Raw genomic sequence first — 17,704 nt, 5'->3', positions numbered from 1 at the left:
TTTAAAATACCTCTTGACCTCTTCAATCCCTTCAGATTGACCTGCGGGTCCATCTTCTAAAATGCCTGTTGAGGAGCTGAGCATCGTTCGTCCCTGCTGAAATGTATTTTTAATTCCAATTGATACCACAAGGCTTCCATGGACTAAAACGCAGCGTACTAAATCCAATGAAAACCCACTTGTTGTAAATGTAACAAGCAGATACAAAGGCGACACTGCATTATGGATGAAAATAAGCATCGGAGTGCATGCGTTTAAGGGTTTAAAAGACAGGACATGCTTGTGCAGCCTTTCCCTGCCCAGCCAAAGGTTGCTAGCACATTGTTCCACCACTACAACCAAATAGTGTTTCCAACTGGGTCATTGACGGGGCCATAGAGCGAGGCCTCAGCAGTGAATAATGCCTTCCTTTCATGTGCAGGATTGATTGGAGATCAGACCAGTGTGGATTTCAGGGATCAGATTTGACGGCTTCACTTCACAGCCTATCAAGCATGGCCAGATGTAACATAGCTACACTGACTGATCAAGGGCCCTCGTGTCAGAGCATGAAGCAAACCGATCTGTTACAATAGAGGCACCGGATTGACCAATGAGGTGATTACATACCTCTCCCCACAATGGTATATCTGGATTTTGAAATGAGGATAATTTAAGGTGTTAATATAATAAGTGGTTCGACTATTTGTGAAGTACGCTTATTCACTGTCTAGTAGAGCGTTAGATGGGAAGATCAATACCACTCTCATATCCTGTACGGGAAATACGTTGCTGGAGCCAGCAGCCGATTAGCTTAGCTTAGCATAAAGACTGGAAACAGCTAGCCCGGCTCGGTCTAAATGTAAAAGATGTAAGCCGACCATCACCTCGAGCTTACTAAATTAACATGTTTTATGTGGTTTGTTTAATCCATAAATTGTGTTTTGCTAAATCCGCATGTTGCAGGCTTATTGAAGGTCATGTACGGAGATATTTCTTGGCAGTGCAGTGACATCCTGGAGTCTCCGTTGTATGTCTGGACACCTCACACCTATCAGTTTTTGTATGGATTAAACAAATGGAATATAACGTTATATATTATAGTGTCAGAGGTACCAGGAGGTTCACTGTTAACCTTTGGACAGAGCCCGGCTACAGTGTTTATGCTAAGCTAAACTAAGCTAACCAGGTGCTGGCTTGTCTTTATGATAAGCTAAGCTAAGCTAACCCTCTGCTGGCTGTAACTTCATATTTAGTGTAAAACCATAAGAGTGGTATAGGATTTTCTCATCTAAGTCTCGGCAAGAAAGCATTAAGAGTACTTCCCATAATGTCGAACTAATCCTTTATGGCAGGGATCAACTGAAAGCACATTTGTATCAAATAAATTGCTGTTACAAAACAGTTTTTAAAATCTTCCTCATCCTCAGTTTAGTGTCTGTTGATTCTCAATGCACTTTGACCTTTGAGAGATTTGAAATGCAGCGTATAGCCACACAGCTGAGGTGTTTTTTGTGAAACACATAATTCCACCAGATGGCACTCTCGCATCTAAGCCTTGATGTTTTCTCTTTTCACTGCCCAATATTGTAAGTGTACATTTAGTGTGATGAGCTCACTTTCCCTGTGACAGTGGGCACCTGTGTGGATCAAGTAAGACAAATCTCAGACCTTTCAAAATGCTGCAACAGGAGACACATTTTAAAATCTTTCTAAATGTCATACTACTTTTTTTTGATGTTTTGTTTGAGGGAGGCTGCTGGAGAGCTTCTGAGAATACACGTCAAAATTTTCCAATCTATTAATGGCAAGACGAAAACCACAGAAGAATCACGATGGCCCAACAACCGGAAGAACAATCATTCGGAAAGAAATGACTCCTCCCAAAACATCTTAGAAACAATTGTGATTTAATAATTTAAACACTTGCAATCTTAACGTCTGTCATGGGGAAATGCCTGCTTCCTCTAGTTTTATTTATGTATGACTTAGAGAGTTTCGTGCAACTGGCTGGACTCACACTTAAACTACAGGTTGATGTTACATCAATGTGAAAAATCAGTAATGAAGGAATTTCAGTTCCCAAAATAAAACTCTTGAATTGTGTTACTTCGGAGGCTCACGCTGAAAACGTAATTGCACAATGAAAAATACATATTGAGTCACTTACAACTACTTTCAGGTTTTTATTTTCAATGTGTTGTTATGGAAATATGTAAATATAAATATATTTAAATTCATTTTAATAGTTTCCTTTTTACTATTTTGTTTTGAATGTATTGTTACACTTTAAAAAACTAGTTTACTATAATGTTGAGACCTAAATTGGTAAATTAATCAAACAGAAAATCCAATATTGTGCTTAAATTCAATATCATAATTATCCATTACCCCAATTTGAACCCAAGTAGGTAATGCTTCTTAAAAATGAAAAGGCTTTGAATTCATGGAACTCTCCTGTATGTCATAGTGAGACTTCTTCAAATAGGCATTATGGGAAATCCCTTTACAAGGGCCTGGTATATATAAGACTATAAGTGTACTATCAATCATGAATAGTATTCACTTCAGGTCAATACTTAAAGACATTCCTCAACAGAGGCCATGAACATCCTGATTGGTGAGTAGTGGAGAGGAAATGCTTGTAAACTGCTGCTTTCTCTTCCTCTGCTGATCAACTCCAGACAGCAGAAAGACTGAAGCAAGTATTGGACTGAGTTTCGATTATCTGTTAACTGGCAGCATTGTAAAGTTTATTCTTCATCATCTGAACCTGTTTTCATGAGTAATTATTATAAGTTTACATCTGCTAAAACTGTCATATTTTGTTTAGCTATGTTTAACTGCTGTAGTCACTTTTGGCTGAGGTTTCACATTACAGTGACTATTCTAAACGCATGCAGCTCTTCAGCCTGAGGGGAGACATGCCCAGTGCTGCAGCAGAGGCGCTGCTGAGGAGAGAGCCGGGCTTTGTTCTGCCTTGTTTTTTTTGATGCCACGACGGTGACGACGTTTCGATTGTTCTCCACTTTCAGTTTTCGCCATTCCCTGCTACATGGCCACCGTCGCCCGCAGCGCACCTCTGCAGGAGACACTTGTTGAGGGCGCGCAGTTTCAGGAGATCGTGCAGAGGAGCCGCAGCTTGATACAGAAGATCCTGCTCTCCATTCCCGACACGCACAAATCCTGCATTCACACACAGGTGAGATTTGCTTTGATTTGAATATGTTTTAGGAAAAGCTTTCAGGCTGCTGCGTCAGTGCAGGTCAGTCTATCAGCCCGTACAAGGGCCTCTGCAAGTGGAGCACTGTGCCCCTGTGACTAGTCTGACAGGCTAATGACTTCATGGCTATGCAACAATCACTGTGCTTTAAATATTTGAGAAGTTATAAATATATGATAGTTAGTTGTACTCTGCTAAAAAGGGACACGCATTCATCTCTAAACTCTGAGGATCTATTTTCTGCAAGAAGCCAAAGTCTTCACTGTGTCCACATTTAGTTTTTATTATTTCCTAACTACAAGTTTGAAGTATTTGTACATTACTTGAGTATTTCCTTTTTATGCCACTTAAAGCTTCTACATGTGCTTCATTATATTCATTTATTAATAATAATAATAATATATTTGTATCAAACCTTTCATACAGGAAATGCATTGCAAAGTGCTTTGCAATAAGGGAAAATAGAATGAACCATAATTAATGGAAATAAGATGGAAAATGAAACTCAATAACCATAAAAGATGATTTATACATACAAAGGCCTTAGGGATCTTATAAAAAAATGATGCATCATGCAGATTAAACAACCCAAAAGTAAATAAAATAATAAAAATGACCTCAACAGCTACACATTATCAATAATATAACATGAGCCTGACAGGGGCCATGCTACATCAATCAGTACTTTGATACACAACTTTTACTTGCATTGGAATATCTTTACATTGAGGGATTACAACTTTTACTTAAGTAAAGGATCTGAGTACTTCTGTCATATTGTTTTTTCATGAAGTCCACAAAGCTGCAATGTATCCCTAACGTCTCCCGTGTTATCTCTCCATCACAGACGCTACAACTCGTTTCCTCAGAAAATGCTAAGCTTGTGATGATGGCATCCACCATTGGCATCCCCTCTGCTCCCCTACTGTCAGAAAACCTCCCTTTGGTAAGCCTCTACCAGGGGAGTCACTCTGAGGTTAAATAAGGGTATGAAAAGACAGAAAATATGACCAGTTTGTTCTTATTCTTTCCTATTAGGAGACCAATTTGAAACGTATGTCTGAGGGTCTTCAGCTACTCCGGTCCTTACTGAGCGCCATCTTTCCTCGGCTGGAGAACAAAGACAAAGTGATTGGGCTAATGGCTGACATCAGAGACCTTGTCGTTCAGATCAATAAGGTAAAATAATGCTTCTTTATCGCTGTCATTCCTGGGAAAATGACTCTTACTGTTAGGCACTTTTATGACGTTGCTTTGTGCCCCTTGCAGATGCTGAAAATGGCCCAGGCAGAGGCTGTGGTGCAGCCCTCACCAACCCCCATGGCCTTACGTCTACCAGGCCAATATGATGTTCAAGTGGCGGCACACCTGACTCTGGTGCAGCTCCAGTCCTTCGGGCAGGACACGGTCCGCTGCCTCAGGCGTCTGGACCAGAGCAATGACGAGGAGACAGAGAGCTGACCAACATTTGCCTTTTGATTAATGTCCAAAACATACTTTATTCTGCTGTTTTTTATCATGGTGATTATTTATTTATCTGTTAAATGATTATTTATTTTTTTAATCTATTTATATATTTATTTATGCAACATGGAATATTTATTTAGGGAATTTATTTTTGATAACGTAGCTTTGTATCCCTCAGTCCTCTTAGTCTTCACGACATAGCAATAACTGGAAATTAAATAATCTTCCAGTTATCATTTTTAGAGGATTGGATAGAAATGTTAAGGATTATAAATTCTGGAAAATGTTTAAATTAAATGTATTATTTGTATTTCTTATTTAAAAAACAAAACAACGCAGTAATGTATTTTCTGATATTTAAATTAAAAATGATAATTTCTGAAAAAAAGAAGGCAATTGTTCCTTTTGTCAATGACGATGCATAATGACACCTCAAACACCGGCAGTGGGTTACGCTGACACATGCTCTCTCACCAATGAATCTGACGGCTAATATTAAATTGGAGCCAATACTGTAAAAGAGAAGTGCAACAAAAAGTGAAATGGAAGCTTTTGTGTCATTATTTCTGCATCAGTCAGACAGATTTACTTGAGGAAGTGTCGCAAGTGCCTGATGACCACGAGCTCAAAGGGTGGTACAAACCCGCTTGTACGTAGTGTCATGTGGTAGCCTCACGAGCATGTGATCATCATCATCCTCATCATCATCATCGGGTTTTGCAATCACAGCGGTTAGCTCTCACGTTATTGTAACGTAACCATAATATGATTTTAAAAATACAAAAAAGGAAACTGAGGATCTCGATTGTATTTCTATTTTATTTTAAAACTTATTTACACATTTCTTTAAGTGAAAAAGAACACAAAGACGATCGCAAAACAGCGTTTACAGAGACGTGATTATAAACATGGTATTTTCCTCTGAATGGATGATCCAGCCGGGGTCAGAACTACATGCAACAGAAGATGCATTTGTTTTCAGCTGTACTTCACCCACTGGGCCGATGGGAAGGTTCATTTGGTACGGAGGTGAATTTAAATCCACAGTTCACAAGGCAGAGATGGCTTTGGCAGCTACTCTCCTCCCCAGCGGCAGAGTGAGGTCCGTGATGGCCAGCACAACTTTAGGTTTGGCCAGAGCAGACAGCTTCACCAGCTCAGAAACCTGGAAGCACAGAAATACAAAAGAACAATGTTCTTTATCTATAGTGCGTCTGAAGTAAGAGTTCAACGGTGAACAGTCTCATCGTTACAGACTCCCACAAAACCATAAGGTCACTTGACTTGTGGTGCTCAAAAGCAGCAAGAAAATACATTTGAAAAGGTAGTGGGGATCTAATCTTGGATAAGAGGCTTGTGTTAACTCGTTGGCGGGTGTAGTTTGGTAGAAAGAAAATAGCTCCTGCATTAAACAGCTCACAACAAGGTCTGTGGATTATCTTGAGTATCTGAGTCATTATTTTTGGAAAGAGACATTGCTGTTGAGTTGTTAAAAACATATTTCTGTTGGCGCTTTGAGCACCACAAGCCGAGTGCCATCTACTTCCTTTATATTCAAAAGAACGCAGACATCTCTAAGGCTGATATCTAAAAATACTCACACCAAATCAATCTGGAGTGATAGATAAGACAGAAAATATGTACTTTTGGGATGGGAAAATACAGAAACTGAGTGCTTAGCACAGTAGGGATCAGGAGTGTGAACTGCTGATGAACTATAGAGCAATCAAAGAACAGTCTTCAGTTGATTGATCAGCTCCTTCTTGCAAGATTAAAACTCTTATTCGATTTGGATCCTGACTTCGTGGTGTTATTAAGAATATCTTTCCAACATTTTGGGGGGAACTGTCCCTTTAACTTGGTGCCGGTAACACACATGGATTAAGGTGGGAGCATGGCCCTTGAATGATCTTTCTGTCAGATTTTATCACCAAAGCACTCAACCCTCAAAAATGTATGACAACCAGCAGAACAAACCCATTCCCGGTAATGCGTGATGTAATTCTCATCCCCTTATCTCCACCTAGCACGACAGTTTCTTCTCCTCCCAGACCAAAACTCACCATTGTAAAGGGCATGAACTGCAAGATGCTCCCCCGACTTCCCTGCTCCAGGCACTCAACACACTCCTCCATAAAACTCTGAACAAACTGGGTGTGAGGCCCCGCCATCTTGGATCCCAGGATGGAGGAAATGAGGAGGAAAAGGTTGGCTGAGGAGGAGAGAACAGATGGTATGAATTGTCATGATTAAAGTAATCACGCATGTATGTGTTCATGGCATTTTCCTGAGGTGATGGGCAGTGCTTGTAGAAGGAGGGCATGCAGAATAGACATATGTTGGTGTATTTTTCTGTGCAAGATGCAGGCAAAAACGACCCGTCTGTGGACGTTTAGCACGGCCAAGAGTTCTCACCCAGGACTCGGTTGAGAGGGTCCCTCATGTTGACGGTGTGGAGCTGGGAGGCAGAGAGGGAACTGCTCATAGATCGGTCACCTATGAGAGAACATGTGACGTGAGCAACAGCAGAAGAATTCACAAGTTTTGTTTTCATTTCATCATATGGGAAGAAAAAAAAAAAAAACATACACAAAACAGAATGTCAACAGGGAAGTTGTAATGATCCGTCCAGTATTCTGTTGGCGGTTGACAAAATGAAATCTCGACTAAAGGTTGTGAAAGTCTAAAAGGCTTCCTTCTACTGCAGTCTTACATCATCTTCCCTGTCCTAAAATAACCTCGTTTGACACATTTCTATTTCTTCTAAAAGATAAAGAGCTGATTATTGTATTATTCATATATTCAAACAGAGGTACATTTTTCATCAAACCACTAAGCACACTTTTCTTAATTTTATTATTTTAAATCTCGTCTCGTCTTTACGCGACGAGACTCGTAGACTCGCCTTTACGCGACGAGACTCGTAGACTCGCCTTTACGCGACTCGTAGACTCGCCTTTACGCGACTCGTAGACTCGCCTTTACGCGACTCGTAGACTCGCCTTTACGCGACTCGTAGACTCGCCTTTACGCGACTCGTAGACTCGCCTTTACGCGACTCGTAGACTCGCCTTTACGCGACTCGTAGACTCGCCTTTACGCGACTAGACTCGCCTTTACGCGACGAGACTCTTAGACTCGCCTTTACGCGACGACGAGACTCGTAGACTCGCCTTTACGCGACGACGAGACTCGACGAGACGAGACTCGCCTTTACGCGACGAGACTCGTAGACTCGCCTTTACGCGACGAGACTCGTAGACTCGCCTTTACGCGACGAGACTCGTCGAGACTCGCCTTTACGCGACGAGACTCGTCGAGACTCGCCTTTACGCGACGAGACTCGTCGAGACTCGCCTTTACGCGACGAGACTCGTCGAGACTCGCCTTTACGCGACGAGACTCGCTTTTACGCGACGAGACTCGCTTTTTACGCGTCGAGACTCGCCTTTACGCGTCGAGACTCGCCTTTACGCGACATGACTTTACGCGACGAGACATGCCTATACGCGACGAGACATGCCTATACGCGACGAGACATGCCTATACGCGACGAGACATGCCTATACGCGACGAGACATGCCTATACGCGACGAGACATGCCTATACGCGACGAGACATGCCTTTACGCGACGAGACATGCCTTTACGCGACGAGACATGCCTTTACGCGACGAGACATGCCTTTACACGACTAGACATGCCTTTACACGACTAGACATGCCTATACACGACTAGACATGCCTATACACGACGAGACATGCCTATACACGACGAGACATGCCTTTACACGACTAGACATGCCTTTACACGACTAGACATGCCTTTACACGACTAGACATGCCTTTACACGACTAGACATGCCTTTACACGACTAGACATGTCTTTACACGACTAGACATGCCTTTACATGACGAGACATGCCTTTACAATGGAATGGATGGAACTCATTAGACTTTGGATAAAACATTTAAAAGAAACTTCCATAGTTTCAGTCTTAGTTTCAGCTCATTAGTCTTAGTCATGCCACTGACTAATCTTTGACATCCTGTATGGGGATTTTTTTTTATGAGATTGAAAGCGAAAAAGCTGTCATTTCTTAAAATGGTAAGAGTAGTTTGGAACTAGAGCTGCAAAGATTAAATTAATCACCAACTGTCTTGATAATTGAAAAAAATCAAAGTCATCTGATTCCTTAAATATGGATATTTTCTGGTTTATTTACTCCTCTATGACATTAAACTAAATATCTTTGAGTAGCGACAAAAACAAGACATTTGAGTAATCTTGGGCTTTGGGAAACACTGATCGACATTTTGTTTTATACCATTTTAAAGACCAAACAACTAAATCGGAAAAAATAAAAATCGACAAGAAAAATAATCGTTTGAGTTTCAGCACTATTTAACCAGAGTGCGTCTTCTGCTCTCAAACTGTATTTCCCCCTTTTTGTTTAGTACTCAATTGTTCAAAGCAAAAACCTCAAATTAAACTGCAGTGCTCAAGTCAGAACCTGCAGACGGGCAAGACACTCAGATACTTAACGTTGAGACATACCAAGCTTATTTATGCTAAAAGTACTTACAAGATGCAACTTGCTGGTAATAGGAAGTCAAATGAGGGAAAGGCCACAGGCTTCATAATTCAAGCGTGTAATAAAACAGAAAATAATAGACTGACCTGGACTGGAAAGAGCAGCAGGCTCATCCTCATTGGAGCTGAGCAGACGCATGAGTTTAGAGGGTTGAGTGTCATCCAAAGGAAAGAGACTGCTGTAGTCCTGCGGCCAATAATATGCATGTTAGACAACTTTGTATTACACAATTATATAAACAATTAAAAAGGAATTAGATCACAACATGTCAAGTACCCGAGTACCCTATTACGCAGCTCTTATGGCACAGACATGACCTTGTGCGACTGTTTTACCTCAATATCTTCTCGCAGCCTTTTCCGTTGACGAGCTGAGAAGGAGCCTTTGTGGTGAGAGGAGAAAGAGCTGAGTGCGCACCACACGGACAACCTGAGGAGTTATCAGGAGAGTAAAGTTACAACCCAAAAACCACTGCCGCCGTCACATCAAAGTGTTACGCTTCTCTTACTTGGCCAGTGCCTTTCCAGGAGGGTCTGCCAGGCTGTGCCAGTGAGCAGAGTCCGTGAGCAGGTCGGGCAGTATGGTACCGAGCAGGGTGAGCGTGATCTGCTGAGTGTCCAGGCAGAAGATGCTGTAGAGTAACTCCACCACCCGATCAGCCCACTCCTGTCGAGTCTCCTTCAGCAGCTCCTGAAATAAGACGCAGTGCTCCGATTAAACACATCGAGTAATCTGACTGTTGCACAAACTCTTTGCATGCACCAATGCAGAGTTTATGACCACTCGTTTATCTCACGAGTATTAGTCAATTAATTCATTCAAAAGTTATTCAACAAATACTTTGATTATCATTCAAGTCATTTTTCCAGCAAACATTTGATCCAGGTTCTAAAATGTGAGACTTTCCTCCTTTTCCTTCTCTTTATTATAATAAAATAAATATATCTGGCTGTATTAAATAGTGACGGCCATTTCTACTCTAGAAAATCGCAGCCTTTAAATGTAGAGATTGTTGCTGATGAGGATCAGATTAGAAAACTTTATTAATCCCCAATGGGGAAACAAATATGCCACCAAATCAGCTCATATAGACAATATAGACATTCGAATTACACTTCACAACAAATACACAGCGCAACAAACCATTTTAAACATGATTAACCACATGATCCACATTTCTTGGTCCTCTTACCTTGACCAAATTGTTAGTGAACCAGAAGACCCCTCCCATGTTGAGAAGACTCTCAAACAGATGCAGCGCCCGGCTGTCCACCCAGCCTTTGCGCAGCACCGTCTGGAACTGCTTGCTGAGGGCGACGTGGATCGGGTCTTTGGCCGGCAGCAGGTTGCGGTAGGGGATCGGCTCCTGGCCCTCCACAGGGGAGCGCAGGGTCGCGGCCGTTTGTTGGAAGACGTCGGCACACATGTGCTCCATGATGGAACTCATAATGATCACGCTGGTGAGAGAGGACATCATTGTGAATCCAGGTATTAATGGTCTGGAGACCGCATCTGTATAAACTAACAGCGCTGAATGTGCGAAATATAAATAAAATAGTGCTAAGATTATTAATACTACTATTTATATTTATTGTTTTTACATTCAAAGCTTCTAAGAATTTTTTCAAATGAAGCTTTTGATGTCTGAAGTCATATTTTATGACGTCATCGTCCTAAAAATAAAAATCCTCAAACAAAATCCTCCATTTTAATAAAGTGTTAATCAGATTAAATGAGTTAGTTTTTCTTAATCAACTAGTCAGTGTGTGCAGCAAGCAGGAGAGCAAACCGCTGTACAAATGTTGTTTTGGATTTAGAATTTGAATGTGGATGTTATGAACTATTCGGTACAGCCCTATAAGTTAGTGTGTGTCAGTGAAGTGTGTGTTTCACGTCGTTTGTACCGTTCGTTGTAAAACTGCAGCGTGTTCTCTGCGTACAGCGGAGTCACAAGCTGCCGGATCATAGTCTGAGGCTTCTCCCGCTCATCCCGCCCCAGCATTCTGACGTGGGCCACCAGCCAGGCCACCGCACAGATCGCCATACTGCACACTTTGCCCTTGATATTGTCGGTGATCTTCTGCACTCGGCGATGACGGCAGCGAGAAAAGAGGAAGGATGCAGTTAAAAAAAACTGCGGGGTACGGTCAATAGATGGGATTCTGACAGTGATGGCATCCTTCCACATTGCATGACATGAAAACTTGAATGGAATAGTAAAAAAAAAAAAAAAAAAGAGAAGTCGGCTACATCTACAGGACGTCACTGCTGTTGCAAGTTCTTACCCAACGTTACTCATTCATTTCCACAGAATACACATTTTCCTCTACAGTTCACTTGAGTCATGATTCAAACGGAAAGTAGGAAAAACTAAATTCCTAGATTTGTAGAGGGTTAGGGAGGTTTCCAGTAACGCCTGAGAATCATGACAGAAACAGACACAAAATACATTTTCTAGTCACAGGAAGACAAAGAAAAAAAAAAGATGAATTAAGTTGAACAGACCTGTACTGCCTCCACAGATAGAACACCATTCTCCCACGCATTCAGAACTTCCAAGATGGCTGCTGGCGTGCTGAGGCAGATTTCATGCCATTTCACCTGACTGTCACAACAGATAAAAGGTCAGAGGAAGTTCCATATGTCAAGCATTCTTTCCATCAATATGACTGAAAGGAACATTAAAGTAATAAAAGGTGGAACACCAACATTCTCTGCAAGTTGTTACCGCACTTAATGATGTGTCGGAATCAACATTATCCTACTTTCAATGTCACCCGTTTATATCAGTGCCCACCAAATGTTCAAAACACTCAAATAAAACAGGAAAAGTATCAAAAGCAGCACTGAGGTCTGACAACAACATATACAAAGGCCTCACTACTGTGAACATCAGGTGCTCTTCTATTTCTTTCAGTCATTATTGTTGCATGGTAATAAAGTTTTAAGTGTTGAGTGATTTGAATTCCTGTCTGGTGCATTCATGTACTGCTGGGACATCTGAGACATACAGGCAAAAGCCAACGAGTGCTACCATTACATTTATGTTCAGGGCTCAACACCAACTTATATATTACAGTAACGGAACAAAATCATTTCTAGTTTGTGTTTTATCTGATACTTTACAGAATTTGAATCTTAAGTGTTATTGTGTCAGGATTATATAAACAATAAATACATTATTGTAGTGAAATTGTCATATGAATTATTTGGTTATGGCCAAAAAACGTGATTTGTGAGAGTGACCTTGACTTTTTACCCCCAAATTTTAAATCAGTTCATCATCTTTGAGTCCAAGTGGACGTTTTCGCTAAATTTAAAGAAGTTTTCTCTCGGCGTGCCTGGGATATCGTCAAAGTTATCGTCGAATCCCGAGAATGCGACGTACGTACGATCAACCCGAAAACATTATGATGACGAAGATTGTCAGTGAGATTAAAGTATGTTAATTGATTGGCAGTAAAGGGGATACATCACACATAAAAACATTCTCTAAATTACAAATTAAGTCTGCAACCTACACTAGTTTCATCTCTGAGGAGTTGTTCAGCAGGGTGACCAGGCTCTCCACTTTGCCAGGCTCTGGTCTGAAGCAGGGGTGGTCTGGGTTCAGAGTCTTGCCCTCTTCAGGCATACACGTCTGCAGCCAGGTTTCAAAGAAGGGCGTCTCCCCTGAAGGGCTGGGGTCTGACAGGATCACCTGCAAAGGAGAGACCAGGGGAAAGTCATGTGCTGTACGAATACATTCAGGCCACTTCTACACAGCCCTCTCTGGACATCTTGTGGCCTTACGCTGAAAGAGCGGGCAGATCTGTCGTGAAAGTCTACACAGAACACTGTAACCATTCACGTCGTTATACTCTGACAAGCTTCAATTGCCACGAACTGACCTCGGAACCGTAAGTCTGCACCACATGGCAGAGCATGAGGAAGGAGATGTCGAACAGCAGGGCCCGCACCGACGCAGATTTGGCTGAAGGAGGGAGAAATCCTAATCGTTAGACATCTCATTTAATAAGAAATGGGTCAACGAGGAGAGAGGTTTCCACATTGGAACAGGTCACTCATGTATTTTAACTCACATCCTTCGCCGCTGATGTGCTTGGGAAACTCATTAAGCCTAGAACAGAAAGGAAAAAAAACATAACGATATGAAACATCTCATTAAGAGTCCACTTCCTTCCACCCTTTAAAATACGGTTGTTAAATTGGTGTGCAAGTCATTATAACATCAGTCATGATTCTAATGACGAAGGGGACTATTTGTCTAAATTATTTTTGCATTAACTCACTTAATGAACTTCCGGGCAAAGGATTTGAGTTTCCCAGTGGCTGCTGCAGCTGCCAAGAGCAGGTCCAGACTCTTTCCAGACAACATGTGTCCCAGGACCCCCAAAAGGCCCTCAGGAGACTTGGAGTGGTCTGCATCTACCGTCTAATCAACGAGAAACAAAAGAGTTATGTTCATTTGTTCATATAGCGACTTTGATTCTCCTGCCGTGATCAGATACTTTCATACATTTCCTTCACGTTATACATTTCATACAACACACTGAGTGCCCTGTGAAGTTCGGATCGGGTCACGGTGCTCTACCTTGAGAATATTGGTGACGGTGGGCTCAGCTCGCAGGATGAGACCCGGGTTAGGCTGGATGTTTGCATTTTCTGCCGTCTTTAACCTCGGGGAGAACTCCCTGTCGTAGGAGACACAGAGGGTGGAGGGGTTGGGGTGTATCGTGTGAATATGGTGAACAAAACTTCCTCAATGTCATGATCGTATTAACTAAAAGAGTTCAGAAAAATAAAAACAGATGGAAAACAGGGGTGTCTGTTGGACTTTATCCCCCATGCAGTCCTGAAATGTTCTGAACCCCGTGTGCTCATTGTGAGGTGGGAACCCGTACCGTTTTGACGTGAGGCAGGCTGTATTGGAATCTGACAGCAGACCAAGCTTGTTGCACTCCTGCAGGAGCATGCTGAGGCAGTCACAACTATGTAAAACAAGCACAGGGAAAATGATAAGCATCGTGGTGCAGGATTACCAGGCTGGCTCTCTTATCTGGAATGTCTTACAGTGACATTACACAGAGAAGATGGTTGTGGCAAGATTTCGGAGCACTTACTTGCATCTCTGATCAGCTTTGTCAAGTAATGGTGTGAGCTTGAGTAAGTACTGAAATGCAATATTCACATCATCCATGAAGTCCTGGAAAATACATTTACAAGTTACAAATAGTGAAGGCTTCATCACATTACACACACTACTAATGATCGTGTTCATTTGTTAGAAAGACAGGAGCTGCTGTACCTGTCCTTTGTCATTCTGAGGATACTTCTTTAGTCGGAGCAGAACTTGTGGGATCTAGTACAAACAAACAGGAAATGGTTCAGTTGCATGTGCACAGATACGACAACGCTTGTGTTATTTGGTCACTGGATGTAAATCAGTTTACATTATTTCACCTTATATACTTAATTGATGACTTCATGCAACAATAAAGTCACCTAGACAATGGAGAGTCCACTTAAAGACGATAAGGTGGAAACAATACTGACAATACAAACTCAAAAGAGGAAATTCGCTCAACACCAACACTGACTTTTGACATTATTTAAAGTCAATAGGACGATAAATAAGCAGATAGAGGGAACGGTGCTCCTCTTTGAAATGGATCTCACCTTGAGGAATGTGAAGGCAGTCCATTTCAGCTCCTCTGTGCCCTCTGGTGACTCGATGAGGCCAGTGAAGCAGGCTTTCCAGATCTCCAGGACAAAAAGAGGGGCGGGCACTCGCTGTGGAGGACAGAACATTTAAGAAGACTTCTGGTAAGAAAAGAATATACATAAAACAACTGAAATATGACCGTATCTGGTCAGTGCAACTGGGAAACTTTTGCATGTTAAAACTTTATTCAATGTTGCTTTCATAACGGAGAAATCTTAATCTTTGTCTGCCAAGTTACGGCAGCATTAGAGCTACTTTAAAAGCATTTTCCCTTCCCCGTCAGTTTTAACCTGACAAAGCAGTTTAAGGCAGAGTTAACATTACATTTCTCTACAACTAGATGTTCACCTGCATTCTCTTGATCATCATCAGCTGCTCCACAAGCGGCTGCGTCTCCCCCGTCAGATTCATGGTCCCTTCCAGCATGATGAAGGCGTGGACGGACGGGAAGGAGGCGTGGAACGTAGGCTCGCTCTGCTCAGACAGCATCATGGGAATACTGAGGAAAGAGTGAAGAGTCAGCACGACGAAGATCGTTTGTGATGTTCTTTAAATTAATATGAGAGTCATGCCAAAGTTAAATAGATCTGTGTTTTCAATATTTAGGAATAAGGTGGGACAATTCACCCTTTCACTAGTGACAAGCTCTCCTCTAATTTAGTTCTCAGTGTCTGGTTTGTTACACTGCTGAGGCCCTCCGTCACTTTGAGCACTGATTGCTCTACGTTGCTCCAGGAACCTGTGGAGGAAAAGCAGCAGAAACACAGTAAGATGTCTGGCTCATAACAATTATGACTGGAATTCTAAATCTGACGACATCTAATATAAATATTTAAAGTTTTACAGACAATCGGTAGTTACTAAAACCCTCTACTAAACTCAGAGAAATCACTCCGTCAAATGTAGATCCAGGTTTACAAATTGTTTTCATGTAGCCTTGACGGGGAAGAACCATCATATTGATTAATATATATATAGTTTTACCCAAAAGCATTTTTGCTCAATCCTACACACACACACACACACACACACACACACACACACACACACACACACACACACACACACACACACACACACACACACACACACACACACACACACACACACACACACACACACACACAACACCTTGTTCCTCCAGCCGAGCGATATGAACCAGGGCTCTGTTCTTGGAGCTGTTCATCAGACTGAGAAGCCTCTCCTGGCAGGCGCTCAGACTAGCCTCTGTGCTGGCTGATGGACCCAGTTCTCTCAGCTTCTCACAGTACCAGGCACAGCCCTGCAGCAGCCACACCACCACTCCCAGCAGAGCCCGACACAGCCCGATGCATTCCTCTGCTTTGCCGTGACAGCTTCAGAGGCAAGAGATGACAGTTAGTCAGAGATAGTTTAAATTAGAAGACTCTTGTTGCTTTTCAAAAATGTACTTTTTTTTTAAGCTAATGTGTAGGCAAGTAGTAAAGAACAAAACATAAGGCTGGCATAAAGATATTGCATGCCAAAAGATCCAGGGCTGCTTATTTATTATTCAAAAGGACATAAGTAAAATGTGATAACAAAAGGTTAACTTGTGAAACAAGGCTGGTCTTGGTATTATAGACTTTCATGGATAATTTTACATACCTGAGACGATGGCAAAACATGTCCATTATCTCCAAAAGGGATTTGACACACAGCTCCCGAGAAAAGTCATCAAACTATCAGAAAAAAAGACATATTCTTGAAAACCTCTCATAGATAGTAAACTGCATAATACCATCATTAGGTATAACTTACCTTGCTGAGGGCTGTAAGCACACTGGAATAAGAAACCATCTAAGGAGAGAGAGGGTAACGTTCACAACTTGCTAAATAACATTAATACTGTTTTACACACTGCTCAGTTACACTGAGTTTTTCATAACACTGTTTTTCTCTCACCTGGGAACTTATAGCATATTTGAGGTAAGACAAAATAAGTGGGTTAGGAGAGGGACCAATCATCGCCTGCTCCATCAGGGCCTCTGGAACACACACACACACACACATACAGCATTTAAAGCCACTATAAAACTGACAATAAGATAACTGGAGTAAAGTTAAATAATTAGCATGATAGCTAGGGAACTTGATTATCCTTCCTCTAACCTGCAAGGTTAAGGTAGTCCCATGTTGCTCCCTTGGGGAAGTTTTTCTTGATGTTAATGGCCCACTGGTAGTCACTCCATCGTTCCTTCCATGCCTGTAGAATGGCTTGCTTCAGATTGACCACCTTCATCCTGGTAGAAACGACCACACACACTTGTAACATTATTCATAATTTGACGAGACCGCCATTAAAGCTATTTCACTGTAAACCTTTATATGCGATACCACTCAGAGTAGCTTACTTTAGCTACGTTATTCCTTATTTGGCTAGTTGACGTTAGCAGGTAGCTGTCGGATGCCATTTGTTAACTAATGAATGAAGATAAAGTTGACTTTCTGGGTACAGAAATCCACGTATGTCACGGTAAATAAGACAAAACACAGTTGATCTATGTTATTACTAAATGTGATGCTTACCTGACTTTTTTTAGTGGTTCAAAACATAAACGATATTTGTTTTGTGCAGCTCCTCCGCTTCACAATACAGTGATCGCCATTTTTGCCGTAAAAGACGTAAGCGTTCATTGGTTAATCTCTTGACGTCCCAGTATTCTTTCACCGGATTGGTTAGAACGGGGATTTGAGCT

At 41.8% G+C, this 17,704-nt stretch overlaps 2 protein-coding genes across 6 annotated transcripts; one reads left to right on the top strand and one right to left on the bottom strand.

Annotated features, from left to right (window-relative positions):
- The first annotated feature begins 2,526 nt into the window (after window positions 1-2,526).
- csf3a (colony stimulating factor 3 (granulocyte) a) lies at window positions 2,527-5,076 on the top strand. Of its 5 annotated transcripts, none has more exons than XM_029456487.1 (5): window positions 2,527-2,599; window positions 3,015-3,181; window positions 4,050-4,148; window positions 4,241-4,381; window positions 4,472-5,076. In XM_029456487.1, exons 1-5 carry the CDS (start codon window positions 2,584-2,586, stop codon window positions 4,661-4,663), a joined length of 615 nt encoding a protein of 204 aa, XP_029312347.1. In that variant the 5' UTR covers window positions 2,527-2,583; the 3' UTR covers window positions 4,664-5,076. The 5 variants fall into 5 exon arrangements, with proteins under 5 accessions (XP_029312347.1, XP_029312349.1, XP_029312348.1 ...); XM_029456489.1 differs by having other exon boundaries at window positions 2,543-2,680; window positions 4,472-4,663; XM_029456488.1 differs by lacking the exon at window positions 2,527-2,599 and adding an exon at window positions 2,616-2,764 and having other exon boundaries at window positions 4,472-4,663.
- Window positions 5,077-5,468: 392 nt separating this feature from the next.
- med24 (mediator complex subunit 24) lies at window positions 5,469-17,664 on the bottom strand. The gene is made up of 26 exons (XM_029457137.1): window positions 17,535-17,664; window positions 17,118-17,248; window positions 16,911-16,993; window positions 16,767-16,805; window positions 16,614-16,687; window positions 16,119-16,342; window positions 15,615-15,726; window positions 15,336-15,486; window positions 14,942-15,055; window positions 14,571-14,624; window positions 14,386-14,468; window positions 14,167-14,253; window positions 13,857-13,956; window positions 13,555-13,697; window positions 13,345-13,382; window positions 13,153-13,235; window positions 12,784-12,962; window positions 11,768-11,867; window positions 11,167-11,342; window positions 10,455-10,719; window positions 9,771-9,952; window positions 9,598-9,691; window positions 9,349-9,448; window positions 7,085-7,165; window positions 6,733-6,881; window positions 5,469-5,834 (listed from the first exon to the last, which is right to left on the bottom strand). Exons 2-26 carry the CDS (start codon window positions 17,245-17,247, stop codon window positions 5,718-5,720), a joined length of 2,958 nt encoding a protein of 985 aa, XP_029312997.1. The 5' UTR covers window position 17,248; window positions 17,535-17,664; the 3' UTR covers window positions 5,469-5,717.
- Between the last annotated feature and the right edge of the window lie 40 nt (window positions 17,665-17,704).

This window comes from Cottoperca gobio, chromosome 19, assembly GCF_900634415.1.
Source record: "Cottoperca gobio chromosome 19, fCotGob3.1, whole genome shotgun sequence".
Lineage (NCBI taxonomy): Eukaryota > Metazoa > Chordata > Actinopteri > Perciformes > Bovichtidae > Cottoperca > Cottoperca gobio.
The sequence above is the reverse complement of the archived record's forward strand: the minus strand, read 5'-3'. Positions and strand labels throughout refer to the sequence as shown.